The sequence below is a fragment of the Limulus polyphemus genome, unplaced genomic scaffold (genome assembly GCF_000517525.1).
Source record: "Limulus polyphemus unplaced genomic scaffold, Limulus_polyphemus-2.1.2 Scaffold2274, whole genome shotgun sequence".
NCBI classification, from domain to species: Eukaryota; Metazoa; Arthropoda; class Merostomata; order Xiphosura; family Limulidae; genus Limulus; species Limulus polyphemus.
Window position 1 is genome coordinate 129,000 of NW_013667884.1, and position 19,345 is coordinate 148,344.

General features: G+C 28.6%; 1 protein-coding gene across 1 annotated transcript in view; it reads left to right on the plus strand.

Annotated features, from left to right (window-relative positions):
* LOC106466486 (serine/threonine-protein phosphatase PP1-beta catalytic subunit-like) overlaps positions 1-19,345 on the plus strand; it is a 31,913-nt gene that overhangs the window by 6,513 nt on the left and 6,055 nt on the right. The window contains exons 4-7 of the mRNA XM_022394510.1: positions 785-888; positions 1,724-1,926; positions 4,963-5,067; positions 8,302-8,373. Coding sequence (XP_022250218.1) covers positions 785-888; positions 1,724-1,926; positions 4,963-5,067; positions 8,302-8,373 — 484 coding nt within the window. The remainder of the gene's footprint in view (positions 1-784; positions 889-1,723; positions 1,927-4,962; positions 5,068-8,301; positions 8,374-19,345) is intronic.

Sequence of the window (19,345 nt, forward strand, 5' to 3'; positions counted from 1 at the left end):
TAGTATTATAAGAAAAATATAATTCTTATGATAATTTTTTTTTTCTTAACTTACAGTATTTTGCCCCCATATTTTACTTTTTTTTTTATTCACTAGCTTTCTTTCTAATAACATCATTTGCTTTGGCAACCCAGTTAATTTTTCTACCATCACCATAGGCTGTGTTCACTGTAGTAAGGAACAGTTTCCTGCATTTGTTTCTCTGAAGCTCACTAAAAAAATCGTTAATAACTGGACTGTTATCTTGTTCCCAAACAAACTTGTTTTTAATTTTCTTTAAAAATTTGAAACAATGGCTGTTTTTTATATATAAAACAATGTGCAAAATATTGAGGATTATATTTTAATGTTCAGGTTAGTTAAAAGGAATGTTATTAGTGTTAAAATCTATTATCTGAGGTCAACCTAGATGATTGAATATTTCAATATTTTAACATAGGACATCGAAGAATGATGTTATTTGAAGCAATTCATCCAACAGTTGTGATCATGTACATCTGGCATTATTAATTTAAACAATCCTTTAATAATAAAGTGGTAGATTTACTTTTATTTCTAACTAGTGGCTCTTTAACAAAAGTAGTTTGTGTCTTACATCATTCCAAAGAATACTAGTATGATAATGGTTTAAAAATACAGCTTATTTATCACATTTTCAAATCCTTTATAATACTTACTTTATGTATAAGAGGCTATGTTTTTAAGATCTTTTATGATTGTAGCATAATTACCTTTAAGTTTTTGAATTGCCTTTTAATTAACAAATTCTAATTTTTAATTGTAGGGCTCTAAGCTATGGAAAGGAGCCTACCAGCTTCTGAAGTCTGTTTCTAGTCTTCACCCACATAATTTTCCTAGCAGTATAATAATTGATAGAAATATTCTTGGGTAAGAGAGAGAACTATTTTTATAACTGTTTTACAATGTAATGTAAAATACTCTTCAATTTTCTTTGATTTTATCCATATGAAATATTCAGAGAATTTTTAATTCCAGTAAAATAACATTGTGGAAATGCTCTTGGGAAAGATTGTACACTTTATTCACAGTATTATAACAAATTAGAAAAAGTGTGTTTTGCATACAAATAATTTATGTCATTTACACAGGTTTCTGTTTATTGTTAAGTAGAATGAGCTACCTTTTCAGTGATATATCAAATGACAGGAATTACATGAATTAAAAAATAGATTATTTTCATTCCAACAGCATAGTAGATAAATCATTAATATTCTTGGATAAAATATGCTATTCGAGCTGTTCAAGAAAAGAAAAATTATTCAAATGAATTATTATCGTTACACTGTTTGCTGATTAAGTAGAAAAGTAGGTGATTTTCAGTATGATGTTTCTTAATAAGCAAAATATCAATAACAGAATTTTATAGAAGTTTACTATAAACTAGCATGGCACTGCAAAATTCAGAATAAATTTGTCATACTATTGTTTTGTCATAAGAATTGAATCTCGTTTTTAAAATTTAATATATATAGTTTTTATATTGCTTTAGATAAGATTTCATAAAGTTCACTCATCTGCTATTCATATAACAATTGTTATGTGTGTGTGTATAGGTAAGCTGTTAAAATCAATATATTTGTTTTGCATATAGTCCAGGTGAGGTGTTTAAATGATGGTACATGTTATGTAGATAATCCAGGCTGAGCTATTCTGATCAAGATATTTACTGTTTAGATAATCTCCATTCATTCTTTTCTTACAGGTTTATTTTAATACATAGAGAACATCAGCGCAGCCTCTGTAGTGTTCAACCCATAGAGGGTGACACAACAAAACTCAAAGATAGAAAGTGTGTAAGCTTGCGAAGAAGACAGGAGATCCTTCGGGCCCTTTACAAGTTAACTGTAGGGACATACTTTCCTGCACCAGAGGATGTAAATGATGGTGTTAATGTAAAGAATACAGGTTGGTTATTTAAATCTAGTTATTTGTTGATGTAGAGAGTCTAGGTTTTTTTTATGAATCAAGATATAGTTAATTATAGAAAATAGAGATTGATTATTTGAATCAAGGTAATATTAATGTTGAAAATACAGATTAGGTATTAAAAAAAGATATATGTTACTATTGATAATAAAGTCAATACACTTCTTAAAATATAGCATTCAGGTACTATAGTCATAAACTAGAACTGTATTTTAGACTACATACTTGACGTAGTCATAAAAGCTATTGTAAAATAGCTCATTTGAAGTGTTCTAAAAAATCAGAATGAAAGGAATTAGCTTGAAACATTATCGTTTTTTATAACTTACCTGTTAACTTCAGTGTCAGTGGGATTAAACAATTTAGTCTCTTAGTATATGATCACTTAAGTTATTTTAGTGTTCCTACCCCAGATCATACATCAGAGAGAAAAAGAATCAATGCTGAGTTGTTGAAACAAGAAACACAGACACCCATTTTCAAATTCTTGTTTGCATTTAAATTAGTCTGTAGTGTAGGTTAAAATAATTGGAAATATAAAAATTAAGATATAGCTCCAGTGTATTTTTAAACATATATGAATGTATAGTTGACTGTATCTTATTTTATGTGTGATAAATATGTTGAACTTAAAGCTATTGAGGAAGGTATAATGATCATGAAGGAAAAATGAGAGATAATTAAGATTTGTTCCCAATACAGAATGAAAGCTTGTATATTTGTTTCATACACTGGAGAAGTTCTCTAATTTGCTATTTAAGTGATGTATACATACAGTTGTATTTTTTACTATAGAGGAAAAGTTTATTATGAAACAATCCTTTAATAATGTGATATTTTCTATTTGAAACTCCACAAATTTTGAAGTAATAACTATTTCTTTATTTCCTTCTCTGGTACATTATCATCAGGTTTAAAACCAGTAAAAAACATTTTCCTACCTCACTTTGGGATTCCATTTGGTTCACTCAAATTCTTCATGCCATGAGGTATAAAATAATAAGAGGGTCTTTTCTGGTGTATTGGATTTTTTACAATGTTCTCAGTCATTTTTCTATCTGAGATTCCATGAGGTTTGAACTAATAACAAGGTTTTTATCATTGTTATGACAGTTTTCTCCACCTTAAGGTTTCAAATAAGAACAGGGGCCCTTACAATTTACTGAGTTTTGTAGGAATTCATGATTGGTAAACCACTGAGAGTTCTATACACGTTTTTATTTGCAAGTATGATTGACCCAGTATTTTATATTTATAGAAGACAAAACTAGTCAAGGGAGACATTCTTCTCAAGAGCTGTATATTTGTACAGAACATCACAAGTGTTATGTTATGCAATCTGAACTACACCAGTTGTATATACTGTTCTCCGTGACAGTTCCTACATATGCCATGAGGTAGGGAAGCTTGGTATTTTTGTATAATTGTTTGTATATAAGTATCTAATTACATATAAAGGTATTTCGGAATTCTTAACAATTCTTCATTTTGTTGTTAAACAAGGGCAAGTTAAAAAATATAAAAAAAGTTAAAATCAGCAACTTATTTTCAAGCTTTCTGTGTCAAGTAATCTTTGTGTTTTAATATTGTAATAATTATTTATGTTGTCAATTCATTGTAATATACTACAACACCAGTTAAGGTGGTGATACATGCAGTAGTGTTTCATACAGAGGGTTGAGTAAGTTATATTAAAATGATTAATGAATATGTAAATCAGCAAGTTACATAACAACCATGGCCATTATAAAGTCAGTGGATTTCTGTCTGTTTGAACTGTTGCACTTGGAAACAATCATCCTTGTACACCAGCTGAACTGAAGAAGGCATGTAGGAAGGGCTAGTATGCTTTGGACATGACATATTTATGATAAAACCTTTTGCAATAGAGACTAAGTTGCAGGTCTGTTGTTAGGATGTGTGGTTGTCAATTAACCCTACCGCTATGGGTCATGGGTCAAACGCATGTCATCGTGTTTGTTGACTTGCATTCAAAATTTTATAGAACTACTATTTTATGAATTTATGTCAGTAAGTCTGGTATCAAACTGCTGATTATATTTCAAATTTTAGTACTATACATTATTCAATTTCTTAATTTAAAAGTAAATATTAAAAAACTTAAACATTGATTTTTTTGTGTGTCGCTTGGTATGTTGAATGCAGCACTGGTTCAGATTAGATGTTTGTGATGTCAAAATACAAAGTATATATTTGTGTACGAATTAGGAACTCATTTTACCAATAAACAAGCTAGAATATAAAATAACAAACTCCTATCTTTTCTATTTGCTGAGATATTGCTCATGTACTGAATCAATCACCTCCTTCTATTTTTGGATCCTGTATAGTTAGGGTAGAGAAAATAACAGACAAAATATAAAGTTTTACTGAAAACAAATATATTTAGGAGGTTTTAGAGATTACTTACTTGTATATATGACATGTGAATAACCAATCGAAAGTTCAGAATGTTCTCCCTAATGGCTTTCTCAGCCATTTACATGTGTTAGTATGCCATCTCGTTCTTTCAAAACAAGATTTCAAGGAGGTAGGTTGTGTCTTTAGTCTGCTTGAAATTTCATTTTTTTAGTTCTGCTGATGTATCTCCACTGTAAATGAGATTATTATTTGAAAGAGTTTGCCCATACTCTTAAGAGAATGACTTGTACATTAGGTGGAATGCCAGTGTAGAATGACAAGTCTTGGATTACTTTTGAATGTTGTAATAATTTGTTATTTTAACTGTTATAAGTTTGATTAATAAAACTTAACATTGAGGGAACTAAAGTTTTAATTGATAATACTGTATATGTTGGAGAAATGTATGGATTTGCTATGTTTTCATTTTTTTTTGATGAAACAAAAATATTATTTTAAAAATGAAATACATTTAATTGAAGCTATTCTGGTATAGCTGATAACACGTTGCTTATACAAAATGCAGGGTTTTTTTTTAGATATTTTTTCTTAACACGCATGTAGATGGTTTTAAAAAAATATTTCAACTTCTAGGTAAAAGACGTTATAATATCAAACTTTGGAAGACCTTTACAGACTGTTTCAATTGTTTGCCTATAGCAGCCATCATCGATGAAAAAATATTTTGTTGTCATGGAGGTGAGTTAGTCATTCTAGTTTTATTCTGCTTGGTTATTGAGAGGTTTTAGTTGAAGTATTTATGTGTGGGAAAAAACTTTATAAATTGCTGATTAAGTGTGCGAATAAACAAAAAGGTAAATTTTTTCAAATGTTTAAGTGCTTTTATAAAGAGTATACTTTTATAGAAACTAGTTATGGATTTCATGTATATTAATAAAATATTTACTATAGTATAAACTTTTTGCATTAGAATCAAAAATAACTCAGTGTTAATTTTAGCATAAGTATGCATGATTGAGTTTGCGATTGAGTATGTCTTAACCTTAAGAATATATAACAACTGTATGTTGTTTCTGGGCCTGGCATGGCCTGGTGACTAGGGTACTAGATTCAAAATCTGTGATTTCTGAGATCAAAACCCAATGCTGAACATGCTCATCCTTTCAGTTGTGGGGGCATTATAATGTGATGGACAATCCTGCTAATTTTTGATAATAGAATAACCATGAGTTGACAGTAATTATTGCCAGCTAATTGCCTTTCCTCTGGTCAACAGTTTAAAATTAAAAATTGAGGACAACAGCGAGTAGTTTTAGTATCATTTAGTATCAATTATTATTATTATAATATTGAAGCACAGTAGTGTGCAGATCAGTAAATTTTCAAGCCACTGGTTAATTCTTTCATTATCCAAAATTATAGCAAAATATTAAGGATATTTATAAAAGTAACAGTTTATTCATAAACATATATATAGGGATGAACAATGGCAAAAGTATTAATGATTTTAAAAATAATGAGAAACAATAATGCCAATTATCATAACATGCTTCCTTACTCAAATTCTCCAATTACTTGGATATTAGGAATAATCAAAAATAGAAATAATCACTAATTTTAATTAGTGGATTAAGTTTTGCATGAGGCCTGACACTAATTGATTAACTCTTTCAGTACAGGCTTAGTCCCAGGGACCGACCTCGTAAACATTTTGTGTTTGTTATAGTTTTCATGCTATAAGTTTTACATTAGTAAATGTATCTTTTATATGCAAAATATCCTTTTTTTTATAGTTTTATTATTTTGTAAGTAATGTTTTTCTCATGCTTTTTTCTTTTTGCATGTTGACTATCCGACAAACAAAGTAATTTTGATTTTAAGATTAAAAATACTTTTATGCATCAAAAAATTTTCAAATTTCACATACGAAATCTTTATAACGTCCAAATAATTATCAAATGCTTCTTAAAAAAAAACTATATTTTATCTGTTATTTTCACTATTGAATCTCTATATGGGTTCAGTCAATTTGGCCAACCTTGTAACCACTATAAAAAGTAGGAAGTAAATATAAATTATGCTTTTCTCGTACTAGAGTGACTACAGATTATAACATGAAAACTCTAATGTTTAGTTTAAGTAGCTTATATCTCTTAAAATTACAAATTTATATATATTTATTATTTTTATTACACTGACATTTCATCTGTGCCTGGCTAACATAACAGAAGTTGCAATGATGTGGCGCATATGCACTCTTGTTACCATATCCAAGAATATAAAACTGGCCTTACAAAGTAATCTGTCTTGGGTGTGGTTTAGTGGACTAGTATTTTGTAAAATACAGTCACATTTTAGTTATAATACATTATATATGTATATACATTATTACTATTTACAAATAAGTCCATAAACTTATTTTTCTTAGAACATAGAAGAGTAAATAAAGAAGTGTAGCAAACAATTATCTGTTCTAGCTACGAACTTTGGATTCTTTTTTGCCATAAGTTGCTAAGCCTTATCAAATTTCACACGTGGAGGATGTGAAATGAAGTAATTTTTTTTCGGTTTTATATATACACATTTTGAAATAACCAAAAATCACAAATTACTATATCAATACTATAGAATTCCACTATAATTTATCAAGCTTAGTAACTAAGCTGCATTTGGGTATAAAAAAAAATATGAAATTTTGAGCTCACTAAAGTTTCCTTGGAATCTAGTATAAAAAGAACGAGTTTGACATTTGAATATTTCAAAAATGTTGAGAAAGCCACTAGGGGGACATTCTGAGCTTTCGATTGGTTATTCACATGTCATAGACAGAAGTAGGTGTACGTAAGCATTTCCAAAAATGAAAGGAGGTGGGCATGGCCACTGTGTTTGAGTCAATATATGTATTGATGTCTTGGCAAACAGAAAAGATAGGAGATTCTTATTTTATATTCTAGCTTGCCAATATCTGTAATTTGAGTTCCTAATTCGTACAAAATTATAGACTTTGTATTTGGAAATCACAAGCACCTAATTTGAACCAGTGCTGCATTCAGCATACCACGTGATACAGAAAAGTCTATATTTAGGTGTGTTCTTATAATATTTACTTTTAAATTAAGAAATTAACTACTGTATAGTACTAAAATGTGAATTATAATCTACATAAATTCATAATATAGTAGTTAAATAAAATTTTGAATTCAAGTCAACAAAAGCAATGACATGGCCTTTGACCCGTGTGGATGTGGTTAAGCCAAACAAACCAAAATTAAATGTAAAATAATAATTATTTGGATAATTGAAATAATTCAAAACACTAATAATAGTTGATTTTTTTTTTGTGTCATTAATTAACTTGTTTGTAATTTAGATGAATCAAAGACAATGTAATAAAACTGAGTATTCGTCCATGAAATATTTAAAGTTTTATTTCATTTTAGTAAAATAGTAGCTCTGTTGAGAACAAAACTCTTGGAACATTATTATAGAGTTTCAGTTTCAGAAAAATACACTATTAAAATGTTTCAATTAAAAAAACTGTTGAGTTATTGAAGGTACAAAACCACGTACTCAGTGTTAAAGATTTTGCTTTGCTTTTCTTCCAGTACAACAACAACTGAGTCAAGGTATATACATCATATTCACAATATTAAGGGTCCTTCTTTTCAGAAAAATAGTAATTGAATGGAAGTAAAAACAATGAACACGCTTTTAAAGCTTTTGGCTCATTCTAAAAATAAAATATTTTAAATATATGTGTGCATGAAATTTATCCTTATGAGTGAACATTTCAAATCATTTTACTTTTTGACTTACTCTGAATTCATTGTTTTAATACGTTTTATGAACAGTCTTACTGTCAAATTTATTTTAATTTTTTTTTATGGATTACACATTAAATTAAGGTTCGAAATACTAAAGAACATTAGTAATCATAAAACTTAAACTTACAAAATTCTTTTGTTTTGTGAGGTCTCTCTCCTGATCTGCAGTCCATGGAACAGATAAGACGTATTATGAGACCAACAGATGTGCCAGATACCGGTAAAAAATGTTCATTAATTTACTAATGTTATTTTAGAACAGTTAGCCTTTACAAATATTTTTTGGACGGATGTTTTCTATTAGTAAAAATATTAATTCTTGTTTTCATAAAAGTTTTTTAGTATTCTCACTATTAATATTTTGTCTTTTTCATCTAAAAACAATAATTAATTCAGAAGTCAGGTTTTTGACCAGGAAAGTTTTCGTGCAGCTAATATAGTGTATAGATTTTTCTATATGGCATTAAAAAATTCAATAAGTTTATAATTATAATGGGAACTGACTATGCTACATGCTTAATACTTTGGATTTTTAGTTACACGTATCTCCTACCAGATAGTCCTTTTGTTCATTTCAGAATATTTTTATCATGTAGATATTTATTTAAATGTTGAATGAGACTGTGTTTTGATGTTTGGATAATTTTAGGTCTGTAAGATAAAAAAAAAACAACCTTCTACCTTAAGGGTTCATAAGTTTTCATCAAATTATAGTTATCCAAAGAAGTAAATTAAATTAAATTAAATTAAAATTAAACTATATTTCTATATTAATGTCAGTAACATTACTGCTCAATCAAACGTGTTCAGCTCTGGTTTAAGTTTGTTAATCGGTAATGTCTGTTTTATATTCTTGTCCTCTAGTGAGAATGTTAACTGTACTCTGATGTATGTCAATATCATATTTGTCAAGCTCGTGATCAAATATACTAGACTTGTTATTTTTGCTACATTATCATGTTTCTAATCATCTAATGGTCAAACGAATATATGTAGAATTACATCTAGGACATTTAAATTTATGAATCACTTTTGATGTATTTAAGTATGAAATTCTGTCTTTACAATTGAAGAAATTTTGTATTCTATTCTCAGATTTAAAAACTACTCGTATGTGAAAAGGAGTTTACATAATTTATTTTTTTTACTTACGTTTACTATATGTTTCCCTGTGTATGTTAATTTTGTTTGTTTGAAATAGCTGACCTTGTTTTAGTACTTACATGCAATGCCATTTATCATGTTATTTGGAAAGCCATTTTTTATTTAGAAACATTTTAATGTTGTTTAACTCCTTATAGAGATATTCATATATGCCAGGTTTAATTATATGTCATAGGCTCCTTTAATTAATCATTTTGTAAAATTTTGTTTAACCCTTTTGCAATGGGGTGACACATTTTACATAACCTCGACATGGGAAGCATATTTATGCAACTATACATATGGTAACTGATATATCCTCTCAAAACCTGGTAATATTTTGTTAAGGATGATAAGTATCTTGTACACAAAAATGACTTATTTTGATTACATCTTTCTAATAAAAATATGTTATTTATCTATAGTAGTTATTTGCACTCAAACTCTGAATAGTTTGAGTGCAAGGTGATTTTAAGTATAAAAATACTTTTTTCGTTTTATAGTTTTAATATTTCATTTGCATTACCTCTAGAACCTCCTAAATGAATATCATAAGTTTTCAAGGTAAACGTTCATATTTTATTTCTCATTTTCTCTATCGTATCACTAACTCTAGCTATTATCATCAACGTACAATGCAATGAAATGATTAAAATTAGGAAATAGAAAAAAGTACATGCCTTTTAATTTTATGTAGAATATCTTTTAAAGATCTTGTTTTGGTTATATTCATAATTTCATATCTTTTCCTTTTCACATATAGTTAATTTTTAGTGTTTTATTTTCCTTTCTTGTTCTTTACCATTTGTTATTAATCTCGACACAAGTCAGTGGTGTCTCTGGCAAAGATACACTACTCTATGGCAAAATTTTCTTGCACCGTGTAGTATAGTAAGCCTTGAGAACTGATGTACAGTATAATGTATATTTAAAAAAATGTTTGCACATTTCAGTTATTCATTTTAAAACATAAATAATACATAATTTAGTAAAATATAAAAGTAAAATCTAAATACAATTTATCTGTATCCTTAACTGTAACATATTTAATTAAGAAACAACCACAAGTGCTATAGTTGCTGGATTATAGTGTAAGACGATTTCTTTCCAATAGACTATATACATGCATATTTAAATTCTAAATGTAGGCTGTAAAGCTCAAACAAATCTATTGAAGGTGGTTGACGAAACTTATTACTTGTTTCAACTGCATTCATCCATAGAACTTAGAAATGTACATATCAATAAGTTAAGTAAATGTCGTATTGTCTTGACATACATCTACACAACTGCATTATATTTTTGAAGATACAGAGTGATAAAGTGGAGAATTTTCATTGTATGGGGTCACGTGACAATAAATCTGAAGTTTTAAGTAGTTTCTTTTGAAATAAAGGACTTAAAACATTGAATCATAACATGTATTGTAATGCCACTTTCACTCACATACATTGATAATAAAGGTGTTTAATTAAATTTTGAATGTAACACTGACTTGCACAGAAAAGTGTTTAAAGGGTACCCATGTCTCAAAAGTTAAGAGGTTTTAGTTGTGTAGGAAGGGGGGGGGGTTGCTTATTATGATGTGTTAGTTTAGTAATGTCTAAGTATAATATGTGTTTAATTTTAGTATGATCTGTTTATTTTAAAATGTTTTGAAATTATTAATTAATAGACGAGAAAGATGGTAGTAGGGTTTGTCATATACAAGACAGTAAATATCTTTCAGAATGTGCATTGACTATAATTCCAACTTTACTGCATGTGTCTACGCAAAATGTAACAAGCTTTTAGTGAAATGTACAAATCTGTTGTACACAAAAAATCAGATGTGTTATAAATCTATTTATATTCAAGATATCTCAGTGAATTGACAACATCAGTTTGACTTAGACTATGACAAGTCGGAGTGCAAGGTAATGTTCACATGAAAAATAAATATACTTTTGCTTATCCTACAATTTATGTATTTCATTTGCATAACCTTTAGAATGTCCAAAATGCATATCTACGGGTTTTCTTTTAGTATCCCTTTATATTGCATCTGGTCTTTACTTTTCTATCTTTTATTGCACACTGTAAATTAGTTGAATTTTGGCTAGGCCAGTAGCAGTCTTTCATTGCATCCATTTCAGCATCGGTGTTAATGGTATATATATTGTTTTAACTTGATTAGAATAGGTTTAGGGTGAGTATATATAAATGTTTCTATTTTACGTAAATGCACTTAAGATTATGGTTTATGATGACTAGATTGTTATATTGTTTTCACAGGAGTATGAGTAATCCTAAAGTTAGTTTAAAAAAAAAAAACATGGAGAAAGTTGATGATTCAGTTTCAAGATTAAAATTCCTGAATTGTGAGGTCAACATTGACAAGTTATATTCACAATATATTTTAATTAATTATTAATTGCCTAAAGCCATAAGTTATTGAACTAGTATATCATTTTACTAAACCTAACAATGAAAAGAGTGTTGATTCTATAAATCACTTCATGTAAAGTTTGAAATTTATATATTGTTTCTACATAGATTTCAGAATAAACTAAGGAAGGAAATAACATATAAATGTGCTTTGTTAACATGTAAGAAGAAGGCCTCAGCATAAACCAAAATAGTGTTACTTAATAAACCAGGCAGGAATAATTTATTACAAAATTCATTCTTACACAGTACTTCATTTTAAAAATAGTTAAATTCCATTGATTTTTTTTTTCATTTTAAATGTAGTTGATCTATGAGATTTACATTTGATTAAGTGAAATGTGTTGGGGTGGGGGATTTTAGATCTGTGTAGTACTTTGTTAAGTTATACCTGAGATTTTGTAGTGGTAGTTGACTCTGCTAGGCCTAACACATAAAATATTTTAACATTTTTGGCACTCGTTTTCCAAGCAATTTGAATGTTTGGTGCTACTGCATTATGGAAAGAAAAGTCAGTTCTATAAGGTACTTCTGTCTTACGTGTAGTTACGCTGATGTGTGGTCATTGGTGGCCTAAAATATGAACTTTATTTGAACATGCACCTTTTTTTAAGTTCATCAGCTCCCATTTTTGACTTTTATTTCAGAATCTTTGAGATTTATATCTGGTCTGTTTTGGTTCATCCAAGGGAAATGATATCATTCCTGAGTTTTTTTATTATTTTTTTCTACTATTTGCTTACATTTTTAAGTTTTGATTTAACAAGAATTTTGGAGAAAACTGGCTATGAATGAAATGTTGTTTATTGCATAATCAAGAATAAGAATGTACTTGTCCGTAAAAGAAAACATTTTAGCCTAAGAAAACATTCTAGCCTATTGGTATCTGGTTTTTATGTAAGACATGAAAATTAGTGTTGAATTGTGTGTTTTGAAGTATTTCATGAAGGACATGGTGTGGTTGATTTTTTTTATTTTTTCTGGGGAGGGTGAATGTATTTGTGAAAGAAATCACAAGAATTGATTAATGTTTGAGATTGTTTCTTAATATTCCATAGATAACAAATTCATTTAGTTCAATCAGTGGCTTAGGTGGCTGTGTTACTTATGGGTTTTATTTCTGTACAGTGGTTGTTGGATAGGTCCATTATCTTCATGAATGGTTGTCTTTTAATGTCTCGCTATGAGTTCTGAAATATTCATCTGCTCATATGATCTTCTGAAGAACTGGGGTTCTGTAGTGAGTTTGCTGCCATTTTCAGGACCTCTTTCAGGATCAAGTGTTATGGTTACATACTTGAGGATGTTTAAGCACCAGCCAGAGCACAGGCTGTAATTATGAAGTCCCATCACAGCATTTTTGTCGTTGTGCACTTCAGATAGTGTGATGCCTTCTTTGATTTCTAACCACTGACCAGAAGGAGGCAACTGTCGTCAGAAATACCTTCCACAATTTTTTTTTTTATGTGTTGTATGTATGTTATATATTACTTATTAATTTGATTATTTTTACTTTATTTAATTATTGTTCTTAGCAAACAAACACACACTCAGCTTAGCATGAACAACCTGGATTATAATTGCACACAATATTGAAATTAATACAAGTGAACTGTTGTATTCTCAAAATAATGTGAAATCAGAATATTTATAAGAAATTAAGAAGAATGTTAATATTATTAACTAGAGTCATTGAAGACAAAAGCTATACTCAGTTTTTTTGGTTGTACATAGTAAAAGAAGTGTGAATTTTAAAATCACAGTTCTTTCTAATATTTAAAAGCTATTTATATATTGGAACAAAAGAGGAAGTTAGGTATTTTGTTTAATAATAATAATCAGGCCTAACTTTGTGTGTGTGTGTATAAGTGATTAGAAGTTAGTATTAATTTCAAATGTGTAGCTTAACTCTTTCAACCTGGGCTCGGTCCTTGGGACCGACATTGTAACCATTTTGTGCTTGATATAGTTTTCATGGTATAACTTTTAAATTAGTGTATGCTAACAAAATTTGGCAGTTTATCAGTAAACATTACATTGCTTTTATTAAGCCTTCAGGTTTGTAAAGCAATGTTTTTCTTGTGCCTTTTTTTCTTTTTGCACGTTACCTATCCAACATGCAAAGTAATTTTAATTTTAAGATTAAAAATACTTTTATGCATCAGAAAATTTTCAAATTTTACATGCAAAATCTTTATAACGTCCAAATAATTATCAAATGTTTCTTAAGAAAAAACTATATCTTATCTGTTATTTTCACTATTGAATCTCTATATGGGTTCAGCCGATTTGGCCAACCTCGTAACCACCATAAAAAATTAGTAAATAAACATAAATTATGCATCTTTCATTCTAGAATGATCACAGATTATAACACAAAAGCATAAATGTTTAGACGAAATAACTTAAATCTCATAACATTATACATTTATATATATTTATTATATTGACCTTTCAGCCGTGCCTGGTTAACAATACAAAAGTTCCAACGATGCAGCTCACGTGCACTCATGTTACCGTATCAAATAACATAAAAGTGACCTTTGGTCTGTACAAAGTGACCTGTCTTGACTGTGTTTTAGTCGACTAGTATTTTGTGAAATGCAGTCGTATTTCAAGTATTATACCTTATATAATGTATATAGATTATTGCTATTTTGAAATAAGTTCTTAAAGCTATTTTTCCTAAAACATAGAACAGCAAATAAAGAAGTAAAGCAAAAAATTATCTCTTCTAGTTATAACCTTTGTACTCAATTGCTGCTTAATGTAGGTTGCTAAGCTTTTAAAAATATATACTTTTGAATAACTAAAAAATCATAAATTATTACATCAATACCATATTCTACTATAATTTATCAAGCTTAGTAACTAAGCTGTATTTTGGTCTTAAGTTTAGAAATATTTTTGAATAAGGCACTGCACCAAATCATTTTAATGGTGTTTGTAGCAATTGAGTTAAATATTTTGTTTGATGCTGTGAAAATTTTAAGATACTTCCAAAAATTTTGGTTGATCTAATGTTTAAGTTGTGTTTTTTTTCTTATTCGATTTCTTAGTTTTAAAGTTTAATTGTTATTATTTAAGATGAGAATTTTAAAACTTTATCACCTTTTTTACATTTGATACACTACTTCTGAAGCTAAGTTTATCAATCAATTATGAAAATTTTCAAAAAATCTGGTTTTGCAACTTCTTTATGAGTACGAGTTGTAAAATGTATATTTACAAAACGGCGTTCAGAATTTGTGGCATATGCTAGTCTATTATTATTGCCCACTCCTTTGTTTTACTACTGACAATATACTCCATTTTGATAAAAGAGTAAGTACTCAGGTCTAACACTGAACTAAATGTTAGGCACAGTCACAATACATCTCACAAGTAAGGTATGCTTGGATGATTTATATCAGACTGAGTTCACCACAGGTAGATATAACAATTTTATGGCAGTTCTGGTTGCTTTTGAAACTAATTTACTGCTCAAACAGGTAAAGTAAATTATAAAAATACAATTTTATGAACATCAAATAAGTCTAAACTGTTTGAATATGTAAAAATTAAACATTTTAAAATAAATTTTCCCACACTATTTTAACAAAAACCACATATTTATTGCAATAAAATGTACTTCCATAAACTCGTGTTTTTATAAAGGTGAAAGATGGGAAGACTAGGAGGTAAGTATTTTATGTCATATTAAAAAAAACATTGTTGCAAAAAAGAAAATAAATTATTACACCAAAGAATTTTGATTTTTTTATAACATTAGCCTATAACTATTTAGAAAATAAGTGTCAAATTTAATGCTAATAGATTTGCGTGGCTAACGAAACATGTGCTTTGTCAGCACTGAATGACTATGCAGTAAAAATTTCCTTTTAGTAGACTTCCACAGCCACTTTATAGCAAGTATAAAAACATAAAAATGTCGTAGGTGATCTAATTTTAGAGATTTAATCAGAACAATTATAAAATACTTAAGCATACTAGGTGAAATATGTTTGTTTACACCCATTGCTGTACAGGTTTTTTTTAAGCCATCATTTGAGTGAAAACCAAATACATAAATATAGTATTCATAAGAATATACAACTTTTATGCATTAATTTGAAACAATATATATATATATTGCTCTATACACAGCCTCTGAATTAATTGCAAATGAACAAAGCTAAAAAGAAAATGAAAAAAAAATTTTACACTTTTACTAAATTTAAACACTTTATATTTCCCCACAAAGTAAATCTCATTAAGAATATTTACATTAATGAGATCTCAGTAAATACTATGTGTAAAAATTTCAGTATCCTAGTTATTTTTTAAACTAATAATATGAACTTTATATTAAATAATCTATGAAATCATACCATAAGTTGAACAATTAATTTTACTAACTCATCTAGGAATACTACTAGGAAATCAAATATAAATAAGAAATGACTCTTCTAAACACTTACATTCATCATAAAATCCATAGATTCTGTTAATACTCGCACACTCATGGTTCCCCCGTAAAAGAAAAAAATTTTCTGGGTACTTGATTTTGTAAGCTAAAAGAAGACAGATGGTTTCTAAAGACTGCTTGCCTCTGTCAACATAATCACCTAAAAACAAGTAGTTGGCTTCTGGAGGGAAACCTCCATATTCAAATAAACGTAAAAGATCAGTGTACTGTCCATGGATGTCTCCTGTTTGGAAGAAATAAAATATATGTAGCTTCAGCATTAAAATGGGTAAGCTTCAAGTTATAAGATCAAACATAAATTTCACAAATTACTTTACATTACTATCTAAGAAACAAAAAAGTTCTACCCAGAAACTTTGTTTAGAATATGTTTAAATAGTTACTACAGTACCATAAAAAAAGCATTTTAAGACCCATTTTTAGCTGAGCTTGGCGATTAATTGATTAATGTCAGAAAAATAGTCAGCTAATCATTTCTGATTACTTAACTATCTAAGTAATTGAAATACTGTAATCATTATTTTTAAACAACCAAGTAACTAAGGATCTCGCATGATTCCTATTGCCACCAAACATGCTTGTTCTTTCAGCGTCAAAGCATACTTGTTTCTTTGATTTTTAGTTACAGCAAAGATACAAAAGTTATCCACCAATGTTCCTAATTTTAAACAGCCAAATAAATGAAAGACAAACGGCTACAGAATCCACTGCCAACACTTGAACTACTTTTGTTTTAAACAGTGTAAATTTTAGTTGTTTTTTTTTAATCTGTGTAATTTTTACAACTTGTAATTTTGTAACTGTATTCTTTAATGTTGAATCAGGTTAAAAATATTGTTTTTGTATTGAGTTATACCATAACTTGTAACTTGCATAACTGTATTCTTTAGTATTAAATAAAGTATAAATATATTTTTTTCTACATTGTATAAATATGATGTTAGTAATACTACACCTTTTACTTTCTGAAGTTAAGTTCTGGTGAAAGTCGTAACAGGCACTGGCCAGTCTCAAACCTACAACTCTGATCACATGGTGAATACTTGCAAAACAATATTCTTTTTATCCACTCAGTCATGTCAGCCTTTTAACCAAGTGACAAAGTACAAATGTAAATGTGCCAATTTATTTTCAATACAAAATTCAATAAATTAATACAGCATTAAATGTGCAATTATCAATCATTTTTAAGTTAAAAAATCAAAAGTGTGATATATTAATTGTTTTTCTATGTTGTACTTTACATCGTATAGAATATCACAAACACATACTCTGTGATCAATTATGCATAAATAGGCTACAATTGCAATATAGCCTTCACAAGGCAAAGAAAAAATTTTTTTTGTAGTGATTGGACTGATCCTAGGGAATTGCCCTGACCTTAAAAGTTTCATGCCGTTTCTTCCAAAAACATTCAGAGAACATAACTTATATGTTTATCAGTCAGGGACATCTTTATCCCTGTCAACATAAGCAAGTTTTGTAACAAGCCTGTCTATAAAACACAGCATTGATTGGAATAACCTGAAATTATGACAGGCAACATGATAATGATCATAATGAATTTATATTAAAAAATAATTGTGTTTATTATCATAATCTTTATTAACAATCCAAAGTGGATAACTTATGTTGCTTCCCAGTATTTTTGTATAAATCTCATGTTTTCCAAGGACAGAATTTGAAACTGGTTTTTTTACAGCAATTCTTGTTTCAGTTTATTAACAGGAACTATATCAGTATCCTTTTCTGAATAAAAATGTTTTCTAAAAATACTATCCAACTGTTTAATGTAAGCTGTAACACGGAATGACCTACAGGCCGTTAACCCTTTCCAGACGGGTCATGGGTCAAAAGTCATGTCATCGCGTTTGATGAATCAAAATATTTTATTGAACTATTTCATGAATTTATGTCAATAAGTTTGGTATCAAACTGTAGATTATAATTCAAATTTTAGTAATTATACATCATTCAATTTCTTAATTTAAAACTAAATATTAAAAAACACTGTTAAACATTGAGTTTTGTGTGTCACTTGGTATGTTGAATGCAGCACTGGTTCAAATTAGATGTTTGTAGTGTCAAAATACAAAGACTATAGTTTTTATGAATTAGGAACTCAAATTACCAATATTGGCAAAATAGAATATTAAATAAGATCCTCTTATCTTTTCTATTTGCTAAGATATCGCTCGTGTACTGAATCAAACACTTTGGCTCCCCCACCCACATTTTTCCATTTTTGGAAACACTCCCTTATATACACTTACTTTTATATATGACATGAATAACCAATCTAAAGTTCAGAATGTCCCCCTAGTGGTTTTCTCAGCCTTTCTAACATTTAAAAATTTTTAGGATGCCATCTCGTTCTTTCAAACCAAGATTTTGAGGAGGTAGGTTGTGTCTTTAGTCTGCTCGAAATTTCATATTTTTTATACCGAAATACAGCTCAGTTACTTAGCTTGATAAATTATAGTGGAATTCTATGGTATTGATATAGTAATTTATGATTGTTAGGTTATTCAATTGTATATATAAAACCTAAAAGAAATTATTTCCTTTCATATCCTCCACATGCAAAACTTTAAGAGGCTTAGCAACCGAGTACAAAGGTCGTAGCTTGAAGAGATATTTGCTTTACTTCTTTATTTACTGTTCTATGTTTTTAAAAAATAAGTTGTCTTGAAAAGAGGTCTTGATAGAAATGAATAAAAAGTAGTTTTGATTCATATATAATGTATAATAATTGAAATGTTACTGTATTTTACAAAATACTAGTCTAATAAAACACAGCCAAGACAGGTCACTTTGTAAAGACTAAAAGTCAGTTTTTTATTATTGGATACGGCAACATCAGTGCACATGTGCCACATCATTATAACTTCTGTATTGTTAGCCAGGCATGGTTAAAAGGTCAATATAATAAAAATAATAAATATACGTAAATGTATAATGCTATGAATTTTAAGCTATTTAGCCTAAACATTTATGTTTTTATGTTATAATCTGTAGTTATCCTAGAATGAAAGAGGCATAATTTATATTTATTTCCTAACTCTTTATGGTGGTTACCTAAATTAGGTAATACTACCGGACCCGGTACGAGTGATTCCTATACTTGGAAATAAACAGAAAATAATAAGGTTTT